The 22899-nt window shown below is 36.2% G+C and overlaps 1 protein-coding gene across 2 annotated transcripts in view; it reads right to left on the bottom strand.

The window, feature by feature from the left end:
- The window catches only part of GULP1 (GULP PTB domain containing engulfment adaptor 1), a 150829-nt gene that overhangs the window by 44131 nt on the left and 83799 nt on the right, over nt 1–22899 (bottom strand). For both annotated transcript variants that reach the window (XM_081314156.1, XM_081314157.1), the window contains one exon: nt 16209–16270. In XM_081314156.1, coding sequence (XP_081170282.1) covers nt 16209–16270 — 62 coding nt within the window. The remainder of the gene's footprint in view (nt 1–16208; nt 16271–22899) is intronic.

Genomic DNA, 22899 nt, shown 5'->3' with positions numbered 1-22899 from the left:
GTGATTTTTCTCTGGTCTCACTAACAGATCTTTGAACCACTTATCATTGATGATGTATCTGATCTATGGTGAAGGGAAAAGCAGATCAGACGAAGGGAAATGAATTCAGACCCAGGTCGATAAGAGTTGTCCTGAACCAGCCAGGCAGCCTCATCTCCAAAAAGAACTCCCCCGAGCACTGCCCGCTGAACTTTTATTCACCTCCAATATTACAAAAAACTACACCAGTCTCATACAAAATAGGATACATAGAAATAATTGGATTACTCAGGTGCCTATGAGATCACACAAAAACAAGGTAGCATAAGATATATGTGAAGGCTTTATCATAGCGTTTCCCAAACCTCCCACATGCTAGCCCTCCTCCCAGCCAGGAGAGTGTGCTCTCACTGAAGCTAACAGAGGGACCCGCTAGGGGGGAACGGAAAGGCTGAAGGGTGAGAAACCAAATTCTTGAGAGACCAAATTCTGGCCGTTCCCACACTATGGACCAACAAAAATGCTTTCCTTAATCTTGGCATTAGTTATTCTTGGAAATATCTGTCTTAAATAAGGAAAACCTTCACCTTCCTTGTTCATTGCTTTCACAAAAATTTTCATCAATATAAGTTTTATGTGATATGGATGCAGAAATATCTTTGTTTGGACAACAAGTGGTTCATATGGTATCCACCTATCCCATTTGCATATGTAACAAAATATTTGGTATATCCGAGCTGCATTCCAAGCAGTAGAGCCATTACTTTTAGATCACCATAGATACTTCAATTGTACTTGGTGTACTCGATGTGCTTCAACAACAGTACCATGTTTGTCTATGTTTCTTTCATGTGTGCAGCATAGCCAACAGGTACTGAAGGATGCACATTGCAAAAGCAGCTTGCAGAAAGATTTCTATAAAATAGCCCTTGGCAATAGCACTTAAGACTTAAATACTGCTTCATAGTGATTTACAGCCCTCTCTGAGCTGTTTACGGAGTCGGCATATTGTCCCCCCAACAATCTGGATCCTCATTTTGCTGACCTCAGAAGGGTGGAAGGCTGAGTCAACTTTGAGCCAGTCAGAGATGAAACTGCTGGCAGTCGGCAGAATTAGCCTGCAATATGGCACTCTAACCAGTCTGCTACCATGGCTTTTAAATGGTACATGATAGGTTAAATTTCAGGTAATTTTTATGATTAGCAGTCAAAAATCTGTAAGGTATACCCAAAAGGAAGCAAAATCTTTTCTTGTTCAATGATCTGCTCAAGGATACTGTCCAATATTGATACCAAGTACATAAACCTGTAGTTTCCTAGGTGTTGCTTTTTCCCTTTTCTGAAAATAGGAACAAAAGTAAGTTTCTATTTGACCTGTTCCCTAGGACTTCTCAATGAGAGCAGATAATGGTTCTGCAATTACTTCTACTTGTTTCTTCCATACCATAGAGTGTAGTTCATGTGGCCCTGGAGACTTAAACTCATTTAGATTAGCTAGAAATTTCCTCATTTGCTCCTTGCCAATCTCAGGCTTCAGTTCACACTCCCTCCCCCATGGCAAACTGAGGGTTAACCAAGAGTTTGTTCACCTTCTGAAAGAAAACAGATGGAAAATAGAAATTGAAAAGTTCTGCCAGACTACCAGCTCTCTGATTTTCCTTTGGTTTCTGACATACTTAAATACTTTTCCTTGTTGTTTTTGCTAGCCTAACCTCATCATGGACTGTAGCTTTTGTATGTTAAGCCTGCAGTTTTCGCAAAATGCTCTGTAAAAATTTCTAGCATTAGAAAAAAATAACTGACACATCTGAAAAGTATGATTTATTTAGACAGGTTCTAAGATATCATTGCTCAGGTAGATTGAGTTGCTATTAAAGTTAAAAGAGATTTTAATAATTGGATATGGATGTTTTCTCTTGGACAACATACAAGAATGTTGTTTTTCTTCCAACTTTTAGGAAAATAACAACAGCAAAAAGCTCTAGTTTACAACAAATAAATCACTGAAAACACAATCTTGTAAACATGTGCTTAGAAAATGAAGTCAGTTAAGATACATCTGTAGAAGACAACTTAATCTTTCCCTAATATGTTGAGTTCTTAGGGCAGTGGTGGCGAACCTTTTGGAGACCGAGTGCCCAAACTCAACCCAAAACCCACTTATGTATCGTCGGGTGCTGAGTGGGCATGGCCCATTGGCTGGGTGTGGCCCATTGGCTGGGTGTGGCTGCAGTGATAACAGCAGACTGGGTGGGACTAAAAAGTTCAATCAATTCCAACTTTGCGAGATCTTTTTCTCCCCACGAGAAGTTGAAATTGATTGATTGAACCTTTTTTTTTGCACACGGCAGCGAAGGCCTAAAGCAAAAAGGTTTTATAAAAACCCAGCTGAAGGCCTAGGACTGGGGTGACAGCGCACATGCCCACAGAGAGGGCTCTGCGTGCCACCTGTGGCACGTGTCAAGTTTCCGACATAAGGGCTTTTCAAGTGACTCTGAGGCATTGTTTACCTCAAAAGTCCTTTATTAGCCTAATACACCGGCAAATGCTTGCTCGAAGGAAGCTGGAATCTGAAATCTCCGCCCCTTGCAGAATATATTAAAACACAATTCCCCACCTTTCTAATTTTGTTATTGATCATATTCTACAATTAATTGAAAGAATCAGTTTCCCTTCCCTTAGGAAATCCGCCAAGGTCTTATCTTCTTTAGTTAGAGATGGCCTTGAAGGTACAATCCTCCTCTTCCCCCTCCCAACTTTAAACTCAATCTACTAAAGCAATACACAAGTTTAACATATTAAATGGCTACTTCTTCATCTCTTCTCAAGCAATAACATTCGATGTTAGCACCGTTGACATCACGTGTGCCATAGGTTCGCCACCACAGTCTTAGGGTGTGAGTTACAGGGTTCTTTTCTAAGATGAAAAGGATATCATAGTAGTGATAGGGTGGTAATATAGTGATAATAGAGAAAAATAATGGTTCGTGTATGGTCTTCCTATACAAGCAGTCATGCCATGGAGGAAAAACTGTTTTGTGAGACTGTCGTATGTATGAATCAGCTTCGAGTGGACTTTAAAATGTATTCCGCTATTCTAAAAAACATATTTATGAATACTCCCCAAACATTTGTTGAGGACAGATCATTCAGTAAGTCTACTCTGGTATATTCATGTATATTAACATTGCAAAGCATGACATGCACACTCTCTCTCTCATACATACACATAAACTGTGAGTAACAAGAAGTGTGGGACACTTAAGAGGAAAATTAATCCATCCATAATTAAAACTATTATCTTCAAAATGCACTGGGCTTGCATCAATATTTTATACTGAATCTTCAAAAGCATTCTAATAATAACGTAGAAGCTACAAGAGACATATTTCATGATGTGTCACATACATGACACATTTTTCAACTGATATGCTTCCAATGAGCAAAGGGAATCACTGACTCTAAAGAACACATAAAAGAAAATATCCTGATTTAATATGATCTCAGCTTCAGGAATAATTTAAAGGCGCTATATGTCATAAGATCACCAGAGCCATGATTTAGCTTCTAGGAAATTGATGGTTATTAGTTTGGCTAAAATGAGAGTACAACCAGGCTCAAAAGATGACAAAGCAGTACTGAAGCTTCCAGTAAGCAGCAACTATATATATATTTATGAAGCACAGTATCTTATGTCTCTTTTGTCTTCCTGTGAGTGTAGGTGTGGTTTAAAAAATATAAACTATAAAAAATAAATATAGTTTGCTATAGAATACTTTTTGGATATGGTAAATAGGAACACATTAATGTTTTTGCTGAGATCAAATGCAGTCTATATAGAAGAGTCAGAGTAAGAACTGAGAGTAAGAACTGAGCTTGCTCATAATAAGCAGCTATAGATATAATGTTTTTATCTGTCACGTATAAACAAGCTCCAACAATATGCATCACTGGTATTAGTTTTCTAGGTACAGGTAGTCCTTCTTCAGCGAACATAAGCAACCCTTAAATGAAACTGAGATTGTGTTTACGATCTTACTTCAGTTTTGCTTTGCTTTACATTGTAAATGTGAGGATTTTAGTCGCGGTTGTTAAAAAAGGTACTTGGCTACACAAGGACTACCTGTAAAAGTACAACATTCAATGAAATTGCAATAGAATGTTAGGCTACAATAGTTAAAGATATTACCTAATTTAAAAAATGTCATTTATATATTAAAGATTGTTGTTAGCTGCGAAGTCGTGTCCGACCCATCGCGATCCTATGGACAATGTTCCTCCAGGCCTTCCTGTCCTCTACCATCTGCTGGAGTCCATTTAAGCTCACGCCTACTGCTTCAGTGACTCCATCCAGCCACCTCATTCTATATTAAAGATTAGTTGGATTTATTTCAGAATTATCTCTCATGGGAGTTGTTGAGAAATGTAAAACTGTTATGAACAATCATTTAGGTAATGATCCTAATACATTTTGAGTTCATCCCTCTCAACCCAGCTGAGAAAAGGACATGAACATCAGAACCAGAAATAGATTGTCTAACACAGCCAATCTCCCCCCCCCCCCCGAACAAACAATTACTGAAGAATCTACTATTTTTGTGCTATTGAATTCCAGACTCAATTCCATTTTTTGGGACAGTTACCTTTTAAATTTTCTTTCATCTAGGAACATTATCATGCTTGAAACACATGAATGATAGTACAAATAATTTTGAATTAAGACTTCCAATTAGCTCTTCCCTGAACTTTTAATGATTTTAGAGCTTGCACAGAATGTGGCATAGAACAGCAAACATCCTTTATCTTGAACCAGACTACTGCAGAATATGGATGAAACACACTTTGGATATAAAGAAAAAACAAGCTTCTACTTTCTTCTGAACTTCAGCATTCTGTTCTTCCATTCCCAGAACTTTGGTGTGTGGACTACAGGATAGGACCTGCCTTTCACACAGAAAAAAAAGCCCAGAATAACAGAGTTGAAAGGGACCTTGGAGGTCTTCTAGTCCAACCCCCTGCTCAGGCAGGAAACCCTACCATTTCAGACAAATGGCTGTCCAGTCTCTTCTTTAAAACTACCAGTGTTGGAGCAGTCACAGCTTCTGGAGGAAGGTTGTTCCACTGATTAATTGTTCTGACCGTCAGGAAATTTTTCCTTAGTTCTAGGTTGCTTCTCTCCTTGACTAGTTTCCATCCATTGCTTCTTGTCCTGCTTTCAGGTGCTTTGGAGAATAGCTTGGCTCCCTCTTCTTTGTGGCAGCTCCTGAGATATTGGAACACTGCTATCATGTCACCCCTCGTCCTTCTCTTCATTAAACTAGACATACCCAATTTCAGCAACCATTCTTTATAATAGGATGGTTTGATTTGGCTGTCCAATCTCTTCTTGAAAACTTCCACAATTTCTCAAGGCAAGGCGCTCCAGTGACTAATTGTTCTCATTGTTAGGAAGTTCCTCCTTAATTCCAGACTGCTTCTTTCCTTGATTAGTTTCTTTCTAAGTTAATTATCATGTTGCAATTATATGGATTATTTTATAAAGTTATTAATCCAAAGGATGCAAGTGGCAATTGAGTGTTTCAGAACATCTGGACCTAAAACACCTAAATAGGATCCTTACTAAAATAGAGTAATGACCATAGAAACTGAATCCACAGGGCAATTTTTCTTGATCCTTTCTGTGACATCAGCTATCACCTATCAGCAGAGACCAAGGAACAACAAAAAAAAAAAGGATCAGGTTTCAGGAGAATTGCAGCTGTTAAAATGAATGTTCTACCAAAGTTTCTTTTTTGTTTCAAATGATACCTATATTGAAAAAGGATGCCAATTTGGATGAGTGGCAGAAGGGTATTAATAAATTTATTTGGGCAGGGAAAAGACCGAGAGTTAAATTTAAGATCTTACAAGATGTACGGGAAAGAGGAGGACTTAAAGTGCCTAATTTGAAATTATATTATGATGCGGTTGTTTTATCAGCGGTTTGTGATTGGCTTAATTTAACAAATGAAAGATTACTTTACCTTGAGGGATGGGACTTATTATATGGGTGGCATGCATATTTAGTTTATGATAAAAAAGTGGATAAGGCATTTAAATCTCACATTTTAAGAAGCGCCTTATTGCGCGTATGGGAAAAATATTATTATAAGTTAAATTATAAAATACCAATTTTGGGGATTCCTGGGCATGCGATAGAGGGTGTATCCGTGGGTGTGAGCTTGGATATGACTTCATATAAGGAATTACTTAGATGGATAGGGAATGGTTGGCAATTAAAATCATTAGGTGAGTTAAAACAAGAAAATATCATACAGTCTTGGTTTCAATATACTCAATTGCAAATGAGGTGGAAGACAGATCAGAAAATTGGTATTACATTAACTGATGAAAATTTGGTAAAACAAATTAAAGATCAAAACTGAGCGCATATAAAGAGAATATATAATGCTTTAATAGAATTGGATTCTGAAACAGAATTAAAGATTGTATGATAAAGTGGGCTCAAAATATTCAAGAACCAATTCCATTGGATACATGGGAGGTAATTTGGGTTAGAAATGTGAAATTTACCCAGGCTCAAATTTTAAGAGAAAACTTTTATAAAATGTTTTATAGATGGCATTTGGATCCCAAAAAATTGTCCTGCATGTATCCTAACTTGCAGCCCAAATGTTGGAGATGTGGTAGTTTGGATGCTACCTATTATCATATATGGTGGACTTGTAGAAATGTTAAAGCTTTTTGGATTAAAATTTGGTGGAATATTCAAAATATTTTTAAGAGAAAGATAAAATTTTCTCCACAATTGTTTTTATTGGGTATTGTTATAGATTGTGATACTAAAGAAACAAATTTGATGTTGAATTTGATAGCAGCAGCAAGGCTCTTGGTAGGTCAATATTGGAAGAAAGATAGTTTGCCTACTATAGAAGACTGGTCACTTAAGGTGTCAAATTTGGCAGAAATGGCTAAGATTTCTGCTTATTTGAAGGATCATTCACAAGAAAGATACATTTCGGTCTGGAGAAGATGGATAGATTATATTCAGAACAAATATGGGACTAAAAAGTTTCATCTATCTTATGAATGAATTATATAATGATATTATTAATATTAGTATGTTTTATGGTATTTTTTATTAATTTTTATTATATTTTATTATTATTATTATTATTAGTATTGTTTAAGAATATGGATATTATTTTGTTTTTATGTTATTATTATTATGTTTACTTTTATCTTGTTTGTGTTCATGTTAAAGGGGAGTTAAAGTGCGTTAGGAACTTGGTTACATATATAGTTGGTTAATGTTATTTACATTTTGATTGTTATTTTTGTAACCCTGTATTCAGTTCTGGGAAGTGGGGGAGGGGGAGGGGGGTGGTTTGGGGGTGGGTTTGTATTGTAACTTTTATAAAACTTTTTAATAAAAATAAAAATAATAAAAAAGGATCAGGTTTCTATTCACCTGAAATGGAGTTAATTTGGAGATCCAGTCCAAAAAATTTCATACTAGAGTGGCATCAGGCTATGACTGGCATTTCATTATTTGTAAACAAAGCCAATGCACAAAGCAAAAAAGCTTTGTTATGTATATCGCTGATCTGCATAAAGTCCCAATGACAGAGAAGAGAGTAACTGACTGTTTTCTTCACACAAGCTGTCCAAATCAGAACCTGTGGGGAGGGGGGAAAATGGGAAGATCATGGACACAGGGCCTTTTAGGTACCAACTAAAGATCATCCAGAAATATTGAGTGTATATAGAAGAAGTTCTCCTTTTGATTTGTCAGTATGGAGTTTACTTGTGCTTTTGAGAATACTATGGAAGCTGCCTGAGCACAAGGCTGCTGTGGTCAAAAGAGTAAGAGATACCTAGGATAGACACTGCTGGACTCCACAGGTGCTCTGGTTTGGGGACCTCCCAAATCAGAAAGGAAGGCCGGAAAAATATGAAAATGGAACTAATCAAATGGCTAGCATACCACACCACTCTAAAAAAAGAAAAGAAAGAAAAGCTTGGAGAAGGCCCTGCTCAGTCATGTGATGTGAGGAATTTACTCAACTGAACCTCCATAGAGTGCTCCATTATTTATTTTATTTATTTATTTTATTTAGATAAAGCTTGAGCACCCAGGGCATCAGCTGAGCCCTGAAGCACTTTGACTATTAAATAAAGGAAGAGAGAAACTCATGTCTAAGAGGAGATGAACAGCTCACATGCAGAAACCTCCCAAACAGAATGCACTTTCTTATCCGAACCAAGCTCCAGATTCAGGAATGAGTTGGAACTAGACTTATTTGGGGCTGCGTAGGCTAACATCAGAGTCTTGCATCTGGTCCTCCCTAGATATGCATCAGGGGTTCTCTAAGTGGGTGATGACACCCCAGGAAGTTGCAACAAATTTACAGGTAAAAATCTAATCAGGTTTACACAGGTAAAGTTCTTTCTCACTTTCCTTGCATTTGTCCACAACAGGTTTGTGCAAACAAAGTAAGAGGAAAACAAACAAACAAAGAGTTTTGAAACGTGGATGTAGCCCTACACTGACCATTTACCATGAACAGATTTTTCATTATCATTATCTCATTCTCTCTCTCTCTCTCTCTCTTTCCATGAAGGAGCATAAAAATGCATTTATCATTTTAGGCAGGTTGTGATATTGCCAGGTTCAAGAAGCCCTGCTCTACATACAAAACTAGTATGTCATTAAAAACAAGGATATATTAGTTTTTGTGAGGGCAAAATGACAGCCTAACACACTATTGATTTTAATGGGAAAGAGAAGCAAATGTTTAATGGTATTTAATTGACCAGATTGTGGCTTAAAGTTACAACCAATGTAACAAAAGTTAAAAAATATTTCCCTGTACTGCAGTTCATAACCTATATGATTCAACATAACATATTTGATTTTAATGAATTTCAGCCAATTTAAGCCAACTGAACATCACCCTTAGTTACTGTATTATGAAGGAATAGACAATAATTCCTACATATGTGGAATGAGCTTTATAAACAACATTTTTTATTTTTTAAATTCATATGAGTGGAACTGAAATAATATTATTCAGAGTAAATGCAGGGCTATTATAAAATGCAGGGCTATTATAAATATCACAAAACACTTCCTATAACAAAATTCCTGTCTAATAAATCAAAAGAAATCAAACAGCTTACAAAGACAGCCTTTCCATAACTAAAAATACAAAAAGTTCTGAAATATAAATTCAGAATTCACAAGTTTAAAATTTCAGTAGTATTTGAACTAACACATATGGAAAGTGGAAATGTCTTTAGAAGCTCCATGTGTAATTATTTTTTTCTTTACAATTGCTACATCTGATCCCTAACCTGTCATATAACGGAACTATAGCCTTTAAGCCAACGAAAGCTATACACTGTTCCTCCAAGCAGTGTACTCAATTTAAACATTACTTTTCATTTGCTTCTGAAATTTTTGTGTTTCTCTTGTGTGTGTGCCTTCAAGTCAGTTTTTGACCTCCAGCAATTGCCTGAATAAGGGACGCGGTGGCTCAGTGGGTTAAGATGCTGAGCTTGTCGATCAGATGGTCAGCAGTTTGGTGGGTCAAATCCCGAGTGCTGCGTAACAGAGTGGGCGCTTGTTACTTGTCCCAGCTTTTGCCAACCTAGCAGTTAGAAAGCATGTAAAAATGCAAGTAGAAAAATAGGGACCACTACGGTGGGAAGGTAACAGCGTTCCGTGCGCCTTTGGCGTCTAGTCATGCCGGCCACATGACCACGGAGACATCCTTGGACAAGCGCTGGCTCTTCGGCTTCGAAACGGAGATGAGCAGTTTCCCCTAGAGTTGGAAACGACTAGCACGCATATGCGGGGGAACCTTTACCTTTACCTTTAATTGACTGAATTAGTCCATGCAGTTTTCTTATTTCTTTTTTTCAGAAATGGTTTGCCATTGTCCACTTCCTAGGGCTCAGAGGAAGTGACCTTAAGAGACCCTAAACTGGCTTCATGCCTAAAGTGGGACTAGAAATCACATTTCCCAGCTTTAGTGTGATGCCTTAACCATATTCTATGAAGAACTGCCTCTACTGAAGCATCTGAATCATGCACTAATATCTCTATTCCACTGTAAATCAGAAGATAGATACTCAAATAGATGATTTCCAAAATACTCAACCTTAGCTTTGTTCCTAAAATTGAGAGAGGGAATTTGGAAGAGATTTCCATTTATCCATGGAAGAATTGCTGGACTTGACCATATGTTCTGATTCTGGACCTCAGTGAGATCTAGTCTTTGTTGTGAAATGCTCTAGCATGTTGTAAAGAATGGAGCTACAACCAATTCACCAAAAAGAAGAAATATATCATTAGCAATTTGTACTAAATGTCATTGTGAAAAAGGAACATACTGGACCAGTACAAAATCAGAATGAGTGTGTGATTGTTGAATCATAGCATCTTAGATTATGAAGAAATCTTGGTGGTTAATATCTACACCCATACTTTTTCACCTGTTTGTCACTCATGAGTGTATGCTGTATTTATTAGCTAATCTAATCTACCAAATTTTTTACTTTATTAAAAAGGTACATAACCATTTATATTTCCATCTCATTCTCTTTCACTATACATATTTCAGAAGGAGCACAATATTAAGGAGTCTTTATGCAAAGGAAACAATTATTTGTAAGAACAATTGTTTCCTTTGCAATAAAAACTCCTCAGTCTGTTTGTCTAAAACATATGGATCTTATCTCCCATAGGAACTACAAATTTGTCCAAATTCTGTCCCTGTGCACTGCTTCTAGAAATATTTGCACACCTTATTTATGTAGAGAACTAGTTTTCCTCAATTTTCATCCTACAACTTGGGGGAAAATGAGAAAACAAGTTTTAACTATTTTGCACCCATATCCCCTGTGTAAAATCAAGCCCTTTGTTCTTTATTACTTTACTTTAAATTTAGTTATCATCTTCAAAGTGACCTGACCAAAATAAGCTATTTCTGGAGTTCCAGATTAGGGCTCTGAATCAGATTGGACTGTTTCTTGCACCCCAAAAATAATAGGTATTTTATGTGGCAATGCATTCAAATACTTACTTCTATGTCTTACATTTGAAATGGTATAACTGCGCAATGAATAAGTTTTATGAAGCTTCAGAATTAATTAAGCTTCATGACTACATTTTAGTTTGGCAGCAAAGCATCCAATGAATGTTCATTATACATTAACATTGTTCTTACCATCCAATCTCCCTTTCATCATAGTATACTATGCCTACGTCTACCAAAATAATTGCAGCTTTATTTCTAAGTGCTTTCCAAGTACCAGATGTTGTTTGCCTGTAACCAATTTTCTATAAAACACAGACTTGTATGCTTTTCAAAAAATCAGGAAGATTGTTAGTATAATAGGTTGATTAAATCAGAAGCTAACCAACTATTTTTAACTGTGTAATTAATATTTGGGGCTGTTATTTAATTTTTTTTCTTAACTTTTGTCTGTTGGTTTTTTATTGTTGTTAGCCGCCCTGAGTCCTCTGGGACTTATATGCCGCCCTGAGTCCTCTGGGAGATAGGGCGGCATATAAGTCCCATAATAAATAAATAAATAAATTTTGGGACTCAATATAAATTTATAATGTGTACATCCCAGAAACAGATCATGGTTACATATGAAACATGATTTTTCATAAATTATAAATGTTAGCTTTGTACTTAATTTGGACACTGTCTTTCTATATTTCTGAAGTTATACTTAAGATTCCTATGATCCTCAATTAATTATGGTACTTTATCCTTCTCTTCTGAATAGACATAGTGAATTTGAGGACTGGTAGTTTTGAAAGAATAAAATCAAATTCTAGTTTAACTTCTCTTGGATCTGGAGAAATGTTGCATTCAGTGTCTGATCCAGTACTCCATAGTAAAATAGTTGCTCATTTTGCTGTAATACTATTTATGATTGATTTTAGTGACTCTTACAAAATGTGAACTTTAAAAATACAGATAAAAGTGAAATATTGTCATATTTTCCCCTCATATCCTCAAGAAGGAAGAAGAATTTTAAGAAAAAAATATTTCTTACTCATACATCACTTGTGAGAATACATATATAAAATTTTACTTAGACATGATGCACAGAAGAAAGGAAAAACTGTACAATACAATGGATAAAATATTTTTAAAAAACAGTTACATCACAGCAATGGGGAGAATTGCAGACTAACTCTATAAAACATACAAGTTATAAAAGGAAAATTGGTACAACTCTATGAAACAGAGGGAGCGTTTTTTTCACATGTGGAAAGATAAACATAGTTCAATGAACAAAATTTTGGAATTAAAATTCGAAATGAAACCTCAGCTTTTCTAACTAGGGATAATCTCAGAAAAAAATAAACAAGAAACAAGAAAACTTAACAAGACCTTACATGTGCTCACACATTCAGGTTATGGTCACTCACTTGATCAACAGTCACACTCAAATCACCCTGAGGCATAACCAGTTCTTTAGAATACATAAAGATCCAGTGAATTTAAAGTAACAAAAAATGGTTACAATGTACACTTGCTCTTTCTCACACAGGGGCACACATGCAGAGACACTCATCCACACTTACCCAAAGGATTTGCAGGACTTAGCCTGCTTCCCAGTCAGCTCCAGGGTCCAGAGCACCCAAATTATCTTTCTGCTTTTTGCAGAGGCACCCAAATGATGCCACGTGAAGCTCAGCTTTCCTATAGATGCTGCCTCGTGCTATTTATGCTATTCTGCAAGCAGGCATTGTTGTCACAAGCCTGCAGGGGGCTCTGTTTTTTTAAGGAAGCTCCATTTGTCTTTGGAGTTTATGGACATCAAAGGAGACCAAAGCCTACAAGTTGTTAGAGCCACTATCCAGGCTGGCAGCTTCAAATGCCTGGCTTTGGGACTCTCTTGGGTGGCTGAGTGACCAGGCTGACAATTGGCCAAAGACCTGTGGGGATCCGAAGGGATGAGTGGGGGTAATAAGAGGGGGACTGCAGTGTCCCTGTGGCTGGTCGCAAGGGTGAACAACTGCAGAGGCACTTCAACAGCCATAACTTTCAAATCGATTCATAAATATGGGGTTTTTTCAGAGGGTGATAGTGGTTCTGTTGTAAATTCTGTAAAAACTGGAACAGTTGTTAAGTGACGACTATCTATACATATACATAAATGCATATAATAACACACACCTATAACAATCATACATTGCAGCTTTCAATACTATGTTATCAGCTTAAGACAGAAACCTTCATTGTACAACAAATAAAAAGTAAAGGAAAAGTTTCCTATGTCCAGTCATGCTTGACTCTAGAGGGTGGTACTCATCTCCGTTTCTTGGCCAACACAGCCAGCGTTGTCCGAAGACACTTCTCTGGTCATGTGGCCAGTGTGACTATATGCCATTTGCAGCAGTTTTTCCCTAAAGTTACACTCTGTGTTGTATAAAAAGTCAAGTAATTGCATACTTATATCAATACCCTAAATGAAAACTCCAGATTATCTAAACAACACCATATTATAATAATTTTAATACTGTACAAACATCATTTTATTGAAATAATTAGAATGTAGTGTCACTGCACGTTTTGTTTTTGTTTTTTTGTTCGTCAGAAAAGTTCATTTCTAACTGTACATTTCCCCCTGCTCTCTGCACCTGTTGTGATAACTTATCTGGTAACCATAGTGAATCCCATATGACTAGTTATGTTATGGTTTCAGTCTGTTTAGTGCGCATGTCTAGAAAAAGTTCCCAGAGTGTTTATCTGTATTGCTTTATTCACTTTGCTGTTACTGTCTGTTACGTTAGGATGTAGTCAGCTAGCTCTCTTTATAATATATATTTAGTTTTTACTATATTTTTGTAAGTAAAAGGTATTTAGTAAGATTATGCATCGTGTTTTTATTGCCTTCCTGCATGCACATCATGCATTCTCTGAAGCACGGTCCTTCGCCCTCTACAAAGGTGATTTTTACCTTGACATGTAGGAAGAGTTCTGTGAACTCTTGCAATTTCAAGCTCATTAGTTGATCCTATACCTGTGGTTATCTACCAGTTTCCAGATCTACAGTGAGTGCAGATGGTTTCTATTGATAATGGTTACTATGCATGATGTGTGCACGACAAAAAAAATACAGCCAATGAGATGTTTTTTTTCCTTAATCTTCACTTTCTAGTGCTAACCTATTTTATTTACTGTCGTGCACATTTTTATTTATTGCAGTATCATTTCCAACATAATCAGCCAAAGATTATATATGCATGACATTTTCCTATCCAAATACAGCACATAAGGAGGAAGAGAGTGGAAATGAATCTTTCAAAGCTGGCTTTTGAACACACTCTCTCCACAGAGAATGTTAATTTCTCTCATGCAAACAGGGGGAGACTGCATGCACTCTCTTCCAGCTTCCAAATAGTCTTGAAGGTTTTTGTGCTATATATTAATGGACTCTTTGAGGGGCAATTGAAGGTTCCTTGCTCCTCAACTTTTTGATTATGAGATTTATTTCTGTGCTTCAAACAGCAACAACAAAGGAAGTTGAAGTTCTGCCTCCCCTCCCATAATCCTGATCAATAGAGCTTTTTCCCTTTAATATTAAAAAGTAAGAAAACTATGCTAGTGATTGTATGGAAATAACTACAATGGAAGGGTTGGTAATTAAACCCTCTCCTGCCCAATAACTTAATAGGATAATTATTTATATGCTGTAAAAAAGCAAACTATTGCTCATTCTGCCCTCTGGATAGGCAGTAGGAAGCATTGGGTCAGAGGAGGACTAGTAATTCTTACAAAAGAGAAGACACATGAATCTATCAACAGCATATTCAAGAGAATAAAATTCACAAGGGAAGAAGAAACAACAATACTCTCCCTTGATATCCTCATCAGCAGAGGCAACGATGGCACATTAGAAACACAAGTCTATTATAAAAGCACCCACACCAACCAACTGCTCCACTACCAAAGTAACAGCCCAAATTCCCACAAGAGAAGCTGTGCAAGAACATTATTTAGACAAGCACAAACACACTGCAGCAACCCTGAATGTCAGAAAAAGGATCATCTATACATCTTCCAACAAGATGGATACCTATGCCTCTTTATAAAAAAAAAACACGCCTGGACGTTCAACACATTACTACACAACCAACACAAGCTGTTAAAAAGGATAACACTGCCATACATCAAAAAACATCTCAGGAACCACCAACAAAATATTATAAACCACATTGTGTCACTATAAGGACAGAAACCATCGAAGCCCAGAAAAAAACATCTTAACTAAATCAAAGACCCAGTAGCCTTGAATTAAAAAACAAAAACAGGAGTCATCTACAACATACAGTATAAAGTCTGTGATAACCACTATGTAGGATAGACTGGCAGGAAACCAGCAGAGCACAACCATGAACAGAAAAACAGCAGTCAGAAGAGAAGATGAAAACCCCTTCATTGCACAACAGATGGGCAGACTTAACCATAGTTTTGACTGGGGAAACTGTGAGCATTGTAGACCAAACCACTCAGATGGCACTCCGGCAAATCAACCATCATAGGGATAAATTTCATGGCCACACAGGGATAAATAACATCTACCTACCATTCAAAAGAGACAACCAAAAAGCTAATAAGGAAACAAAGATACCATTACACCTCCTCGCCAGCAATCAACACTCAGATAAGCAGAGATTAACACCAAGATTAATATTAGATTAACAATTAAGCAGTATACAATATCCCAACCAAAGCAATACCAACTAAGACAAACAAACAGTAAACAACAGCCCACTCAAGAAACTACCCCTTCTAACACTGATGATGTTACCTAGTTGGGTAATGAAATGCCTGCAAGGAAACTCAGAGAGCACCAAGAACCCCATATCTTATGAAAGAAAATGAAAACAATGTTTGAATATTATGAATGGATATTTCCTGGTCCTAAACATAAAAGAGGCCTCCAGCCTAATTTCAAGAGTCTTCTGCAGTATAAGTTCAAACTCTGATAAGAGCTACCTCAACCTTTCCCATATTCTTTTATTGCTTAAAAGAAACAAGATGCCACTTGCACTTCATTTCTCTTCTTTTGCCTTATGAACCAACAAATTACCCCTGCAAGAATGAAGTCTTTACTAATTACAACAACAATATGATTTAGACAATTGCTAGCTATCAGGTTAGTAGAAACAAGTTAGCAGACACACACCTCACCTTTGCATTATAAGGAATATAGTGCTTTGATAAAGCTTCAGGAGTATGCATCCATGTCTTATCTGCAAAAGAAAAAAAATACACATAATTAAGACTTGGTTACTAGGCATGTCCACAAGGAAAGCACATACAATAGATGTTTGCATCTATATATACCAAGCACAAAGGATACCTATTAATACGTACTATATAGTTTTTTCACCTACCCTCACAGAAAGTTCCCAGAGATTTCCAAGGATTATTTAGTCTTCAATTTCCATCTATATGTCATAATACCTAATTCCTGAAATAAGTATTCGGTCATCTGGTACTTATTTAAAAGAGGTTAGTAGTAGTTGCTAAGCGAAGCTCATGCTCAAGCTCCAAAGACTTTATATAAACCAACCTTTCATTTCCTGTATCCAACTGATACTCTTTGAATCTTAACTGACAGATTAGAGAAGAAGGACTTTGTTACTAGGGGAAGGAAAGGAGGCTGGCCTTATTTCTACTCCATACGTCCAGTCTCAGTGATTGACTCTTGTCCCTGTCCAATCAGAATTCTGCCAAATGTTTACTGACTTCTTATGGCCAGAAAGGACAAACATTTCCAAACAATAAATTATACTCAGTTGTGTCCAACTAATAACATACATGTACTTTTACTTTGTACTTTGTGCCTGCAATTAGTGCAGGTTCGAGTCCCACCAGGCTCAAGGTTGACTCAGCCTTCCATCCTTCCGAGGTAGGTAAAATGAGGACCCAGATTGTTGGGGGCAATAAGCTGACTTTGTAATAATGCCGCTGGGGGGGAAAGCCCTAATAAGCAGGCATATACATAGAATGAAGGCTATTGCTAAGCACATTGGTTTGTGCTTAAATTGTAAGCCGCCCTGAGTCTTCGGAGAAGGGCGGGATATATATGGGATTAAAATAAATAAAAATAAATGAATAGTTCTAGCCACTCCTGCAGTTGGTTTACTGTGTGATGGAGCTTTTGAAAGTATTAACAGTAAATAGAAATCATCTCTCAAAATTATCATTATGGTAGCTTTTACTACTGAGACTTTATCCTAGTGCTCCCTGATATTCTAAACTGACAAAGAATTCAGCTCACAAAGAGGAAAGGCAATTTCAATAGCAGCTAAAGAGGCATTTGAATGCCACTTTAAGCTATACAGACACAATCCAGTGAACATAAATCTCAGTTTTAAGATAAATCTTTCAAAGACAGAAAATTAAGGTTATACCCCAGTAAATAATTATGGCTCCATTATGTCATTCAAACATTTTCATGAATAAGTTATTTAAATGTGAATTGATGTTAAGTGAACAATTAAAATTAAATTAAAAAAGACCATGAGATCTCATTGCCGGCTCTTAATACAGAAAGGATTTGCAGTTTTACTTTGTAGATTTGATTTTATCTTGATTTCTAATCGAATACATTCCTACTCTAATATTAAATCTTCTAGTGTGGCATAGCTGCAATTTATAAAATCTCTCTAGAAATGCTGTAATGTCAGGAGGGTTAGCAATCAGTGTAAATGATGGATGACTACATCTTACAGAGCCAAGTCTAAGTTATCGGCTTCCTGGTTTATTTATTCATTTATTCCTTGTTAACCACCCAAAGTATATGTTTGAGGTGTGTGGCCATGTAAATTGAATAAATAAATAATATAAAACATATTGTCAAGGAATTAGCAAAGCCAAGGGAATCGTGATAGGAAAATGAAACATTTATGAGTGTGATCCAGTTTTATTTTTTAAATTATTCTGATTTTTATAATTTTGCATACACACAAGTCATCAAATAGATTTAAACCAATTTGAATATAGAAATTTGGTTTAGTTTTTGATAGCCTACTTTGATTTAGACAAATGAAATGCATTATTGATCAATGAAAGAACATGGTCATCTTTCAGATTTCACCAGGACATTGCCACAATGGAAAAATGATATCAGGACAACTGGAATCCATCAATGCTGGTTGACTGTTATTGGACCTTGCAACAAAAATCAACAGCCGAAACATTTTTAACCCTGTTGAAACCACGCATTAGAACTTTTATGTTATTAAATATTTTATAGTCATTAAAAGTTAATTCAATTTTTCTCAAGAGTTCTATGTGATAGGAAGAAAAACTTTGGGGAAAAAATGTGGTCCAGTGTTATTTTCCAGTACTGTTGCAATGGTTCCAGAATTGTAATATGATATATGTGGAAAATTTCATTTTGATTTTTTTTCTTGTGCTAAATCCAGATCTAAACATGTTTTATCTTTTTGTATGGTAAAGGATAAATATCATTTGTCTGTCACTACCTATTGACAGTACTGAATTGACAACTATAACATATACTTACATCTGAATCTAGATAAGCAATGCTTCAGAAACACCTAAATTATTAGGAATGATTTCTAAATCTTCAGAAAAGAAAGCCTGTAATTCATTTTTATAAATAACACTTATTGAGAAATCAGTTTGATATACAAATCTTTGAAGATGAATGGGACAAACAATTGTAGATCCCCATTTTGTCTGAACAACAGAAAACTGCCTTAACATTTATGTAAAAAAAAATTAATAGGTCTTATATTATGGTTCATTCAACAGCAACAATATAATGTACTTTGGACACTGAACGTCATTATTTTGCACAAAAATTCATAAATTACTCTGTTGGAGATGACATGGGAATAATGCTTCATTAAAATGTCTCTGTCACGTCACAGCATTGCTATATTCTGAAAGGAAATCATTGCTGTTATTAAATTAAGTTTGAAATGAGACTTAATATGTTTGGATGTCCACATTCTTTTGAACTATTATCTTATACAGTAAATAGAAATTGTAATCTGAAGAAGGAAAATAAACTCTCCATGCCACTCTGAGTTCCAAGAGACTTGTCCTCAAACAATCACTCGGTGGTTTAAAGATCTCATCTTAATGTTATGAATGAGTTGCTTACAAATGTAAATTATGTAGAGACAGGTCCAAGTGGCTCTTTGAGTGTTTAAGGTTGCCGACCCCTGCACTAAACAAAACATTATGTGACCATAATGGATTTACAACCTCACTTCTGCTGCAGTTGTGAAAGAAGGTATCAGGTGACCACTTGCCATTTTACAGCTAACTTCTCCATTGACTGACTAAAAAGACAGCTAAACATTTGCTTTTGCAAAAAAAAAAAAAGTGGAAAACATTCAACTTCCTACTAGCTATCCTAAGGCATAGCGAAAATCTCTTCCAAGAACATCATATTCCCTTAATGGTTTATTATTATTATTTTCTGGTTTACTAATAGTCTTAAAGCACTGAAGCGGACTGTAGCCATAGCATTTTTCATAACAAGTATTTTAATGACCCAATCAGCAAAGAAGTACAACTTCACAAATTTTATAAAAGTAGGGATTCAACGTTAGCATGGGCAACTTCACCAATTAAAAACAATTTGCAAGGAAGTGCTTTCAATGGGTATTTCCCAGCAATACATTTACTTTAGACAGACCCATGCTCGTTCTTTTGGCAAGGCTCTAAAAGCCTTATCTGCCTTGTGCAGATATCTGCTTCTTTTGCAGAAGGCTAGCTTTTGTAAATGGATTTATGTGACAGCTTATTAAAATGACAAAATGTTGTTAATTTAAGCACTGGCAACTGCTTTTTGGATTCCTTGCTCATCTGGTTGTTTAGTGCTACAGTCGGATCTTTAAAAAAGTCTGTATGTGTAACAAACTCTCCCAGACTCAAAAGCCTGCATTGGCAAAATTAAATATGGAGTGATGGACAAATTCATATGTAAAAATACCTACTGATGATTTCCAAATTAATTCCTTCTCTTTGCTGATAGATGAATTAGTCATGCAAATTATTTTCTATGCAGAATGTGAAGGATACTATAAAATGTGTAGATATTTATCCTAGCTTCCCTTGTTAAGCTTGTTAGATGTTTATCATACCTAGCAAACATGTAAACATTTGAGAATCTCTGGATCAAGCAATGCCTTGAATAGCTAGCCAACGCACCCAGGATTGGACACGTTAGAAACAAAGTAGGTAAAAAATAAGGTAAGATATGAAAAGGTAAGGAAAGTAGGTTAGAGATCCCACTGATCTCTCAAAAAACTTAGCGTCAAACTATCTAAAATAATGGTATCCTTGTTTGGAAAGTCTCTTTATGACATTAAAGATGACAATGAGAGTCAGACAAACATGTCAGAGACCAAGAGAAGATGACAAGAATAAACAGGTCACAAGACAGGAAAGTGCATTAGCATCTTTCACAATGTACATCAAATTCAGCCACATCCTAAATCTTGAACTACTTCTGTTTGAAAAGATTTGTGGGTTTTCCACAGCCATGCTGGATTTACTCCAAATGTCCCTAAATGTTCCAAAGGTATTCCATGCAGCAAAACAGTACCTGAGTTCACACTTAATACCAAGCTTTTTTGACCAGTTGCATATAACCAGGGCTTTTTTTCTCATAGAACGCTCAGAACGGAGTTCCGGCACCGTTTTTGGATGGAAACTTGTAGGGTAGGCAAGGCGGGTTGTATGACATGTGTGAGTTCCGGCACCTTTTTCTTTAACAAAAAAAGCACTGCATATAACACTAAATCATAACAGCTGGCTCATCCAGAACAATATGGGAGATACAAATAAACTATACCACAGTATGATATATGAACCCCAGTACTCTCTTATCTCAGGAAGCCAACCAAGTTTCTTGTCTTCATCTTTCCAGATATAAAAACTGGCAAGGTAAAGGATGGGTGGGTGGAGTCAGAGAAGAATAGTGCCAAAATGTTGCCAATAACCATAATTACATTTCACACATATTATTTGAACTCTTTTATCACACATTCAGTTGTTATAAAAATGGTCAGTACAATTGTGTGCCATTTCCTTCAACTTGTCTCCTTCAACAAGATCAAGCAATACAGTATTCAGGGCTTTCCTTTAAACAGACTGCTATACTGATGGGTTTGGGTTTTATTGCTTTTTATGTATTTTAACTTATTGTTATAGTTTTTGGGCATCTTGTTTAATCTCTTTTAATTTTTGTATTCTTGTCTTTTAACATGTATTGCCCTGTTCACCGCCCTGAGTCCTTCGGGAGAAGGGCGGTATACAAATAAAATTATTATTATTATTATTATTATTATTATTATTATTATTATTATTATTATTATTATTATTATTATTATTATTATTATTATTATTATTATTATTATTTATCCAAAGCACCTGAAAGCAGGACAAGAAGCAACGGATGGAAACTAGTCAAGGAGAGAAGCAACCTAGAACTAAGGAGAAACTTCCTGACAGTTAGAACAACTAATCAGTGGAACAACCTGCCTCCAGAAGTGGTGAATGCTCCAACACTGGAAGTTTTTAAGAGGAAACTGGACAGCCATTTGTCTGAAATGGTATAGGGTTTCCTGCCTGAGCAGGGGGTTGGACTAGATGACCTCCAAGGTCCCTTCCAACTTTATTATTATTATTATTATTATTATTATTATTATTATTATTATTATTATTATTATTATTATTATTATTATTATTATTATTATTATTATGTGCCACTGGTACCTCCTTTTATAACCGAATGATCAGAAAGGTATATGGATAAAAAGGGTCTCCCTTTCCTCAAATGACAGTTAAAATAAATTTAAAGAGAGAGAACATTCCAGTGCTACTGCCATCATAGGAAGCTTCACTACTCTAAAGAGAAAGTCCACAAGATGGCATTCAACAGTTCTCCCTAAAAAGAAGCAGGACTATCAGCATAGAAAATTGCAGTAAACAAATTTGTTTAAAAATATTTTATCTCCTGGTGACTTTTACTTTCATCTTCTTTCCTTTTTATTTCAACTTCTTTTCCTTTTGGATTGCTGTTTTAATCCCAATTATTACTCTCTGTAAGCTATCTGCAATAGCCTATAGGCTTTAGTATATAAGTAAGTTAATTACTCTTGAATAGGCTTTTTTAATCTTCATTTCTAGAGTTATCCCCTGGGAAGAGAAATGTTCTTTTAAAAAAATTAAATTCCGGGGACTATTAATTCCCCAAAGTGGTACATCAGGTATATCACATTTTTTTAGTCTGTATTTCTGAAAGTTTTATTACCAGTCTATATTCTATCTATACCTTTCCCTAAAGACATCCTATATAATTCCTTACTTCTATTAAATTGTAGTCACTGTCCCCTATTTTTACAAGTTTCTATAATTCACAATCATTGTGTTATGGACCTTTTCAAACTTCTATCATTTAAAGTTGGAGATTATTATAGGAGTTGTAAGTTGCCTGATTCCCCTCCCCCCCTCCCACTTAGTTCTAACCTTGCATGGGATTGCATTTTTTTCAATTTTTATGCCAACCTCTAACCCTAACCTTTCTGGCCTTGAGGAGTGGCAGGAGGAGAGGGGAAGAGGGATGGTTCTTTGTGAGCAGCTGGCAAGCGCGTGTGCCAGATCCATTTGCATGAGCAGCATACCACTCACGCAAATGGAGTGCACATGCACACGCTCACCCTCTGCTTAAATCTGGGGATGCCCATGCACGCATGTACTAGCCCGCCATTTCCATGGCCTGGATGCAAACACCTCATGGCCTACTAGTGGGCTACGGCCCAGAGGTTGGGGACCCTTGCTCTAACACAGGGGTGTCAAGCTCAATTTCATTGAGGGCCGCATCAGCATT

Source organism: Vipera berus (assembly GCF_964194415.1).
Source record: "Vipera berus genome assembly, chromosome: 1".
In the NCBI taxonomy this organism is placed as follows: domain Eukaryota; kingdom Metazoa; phylum Chordata; class Lepidosauria; order Squamata; family Viperidae; genus Vipera; species Vipera berus.
This window is presented reverse-complemented; position numbering and strand designations above follow the sequence as displayed.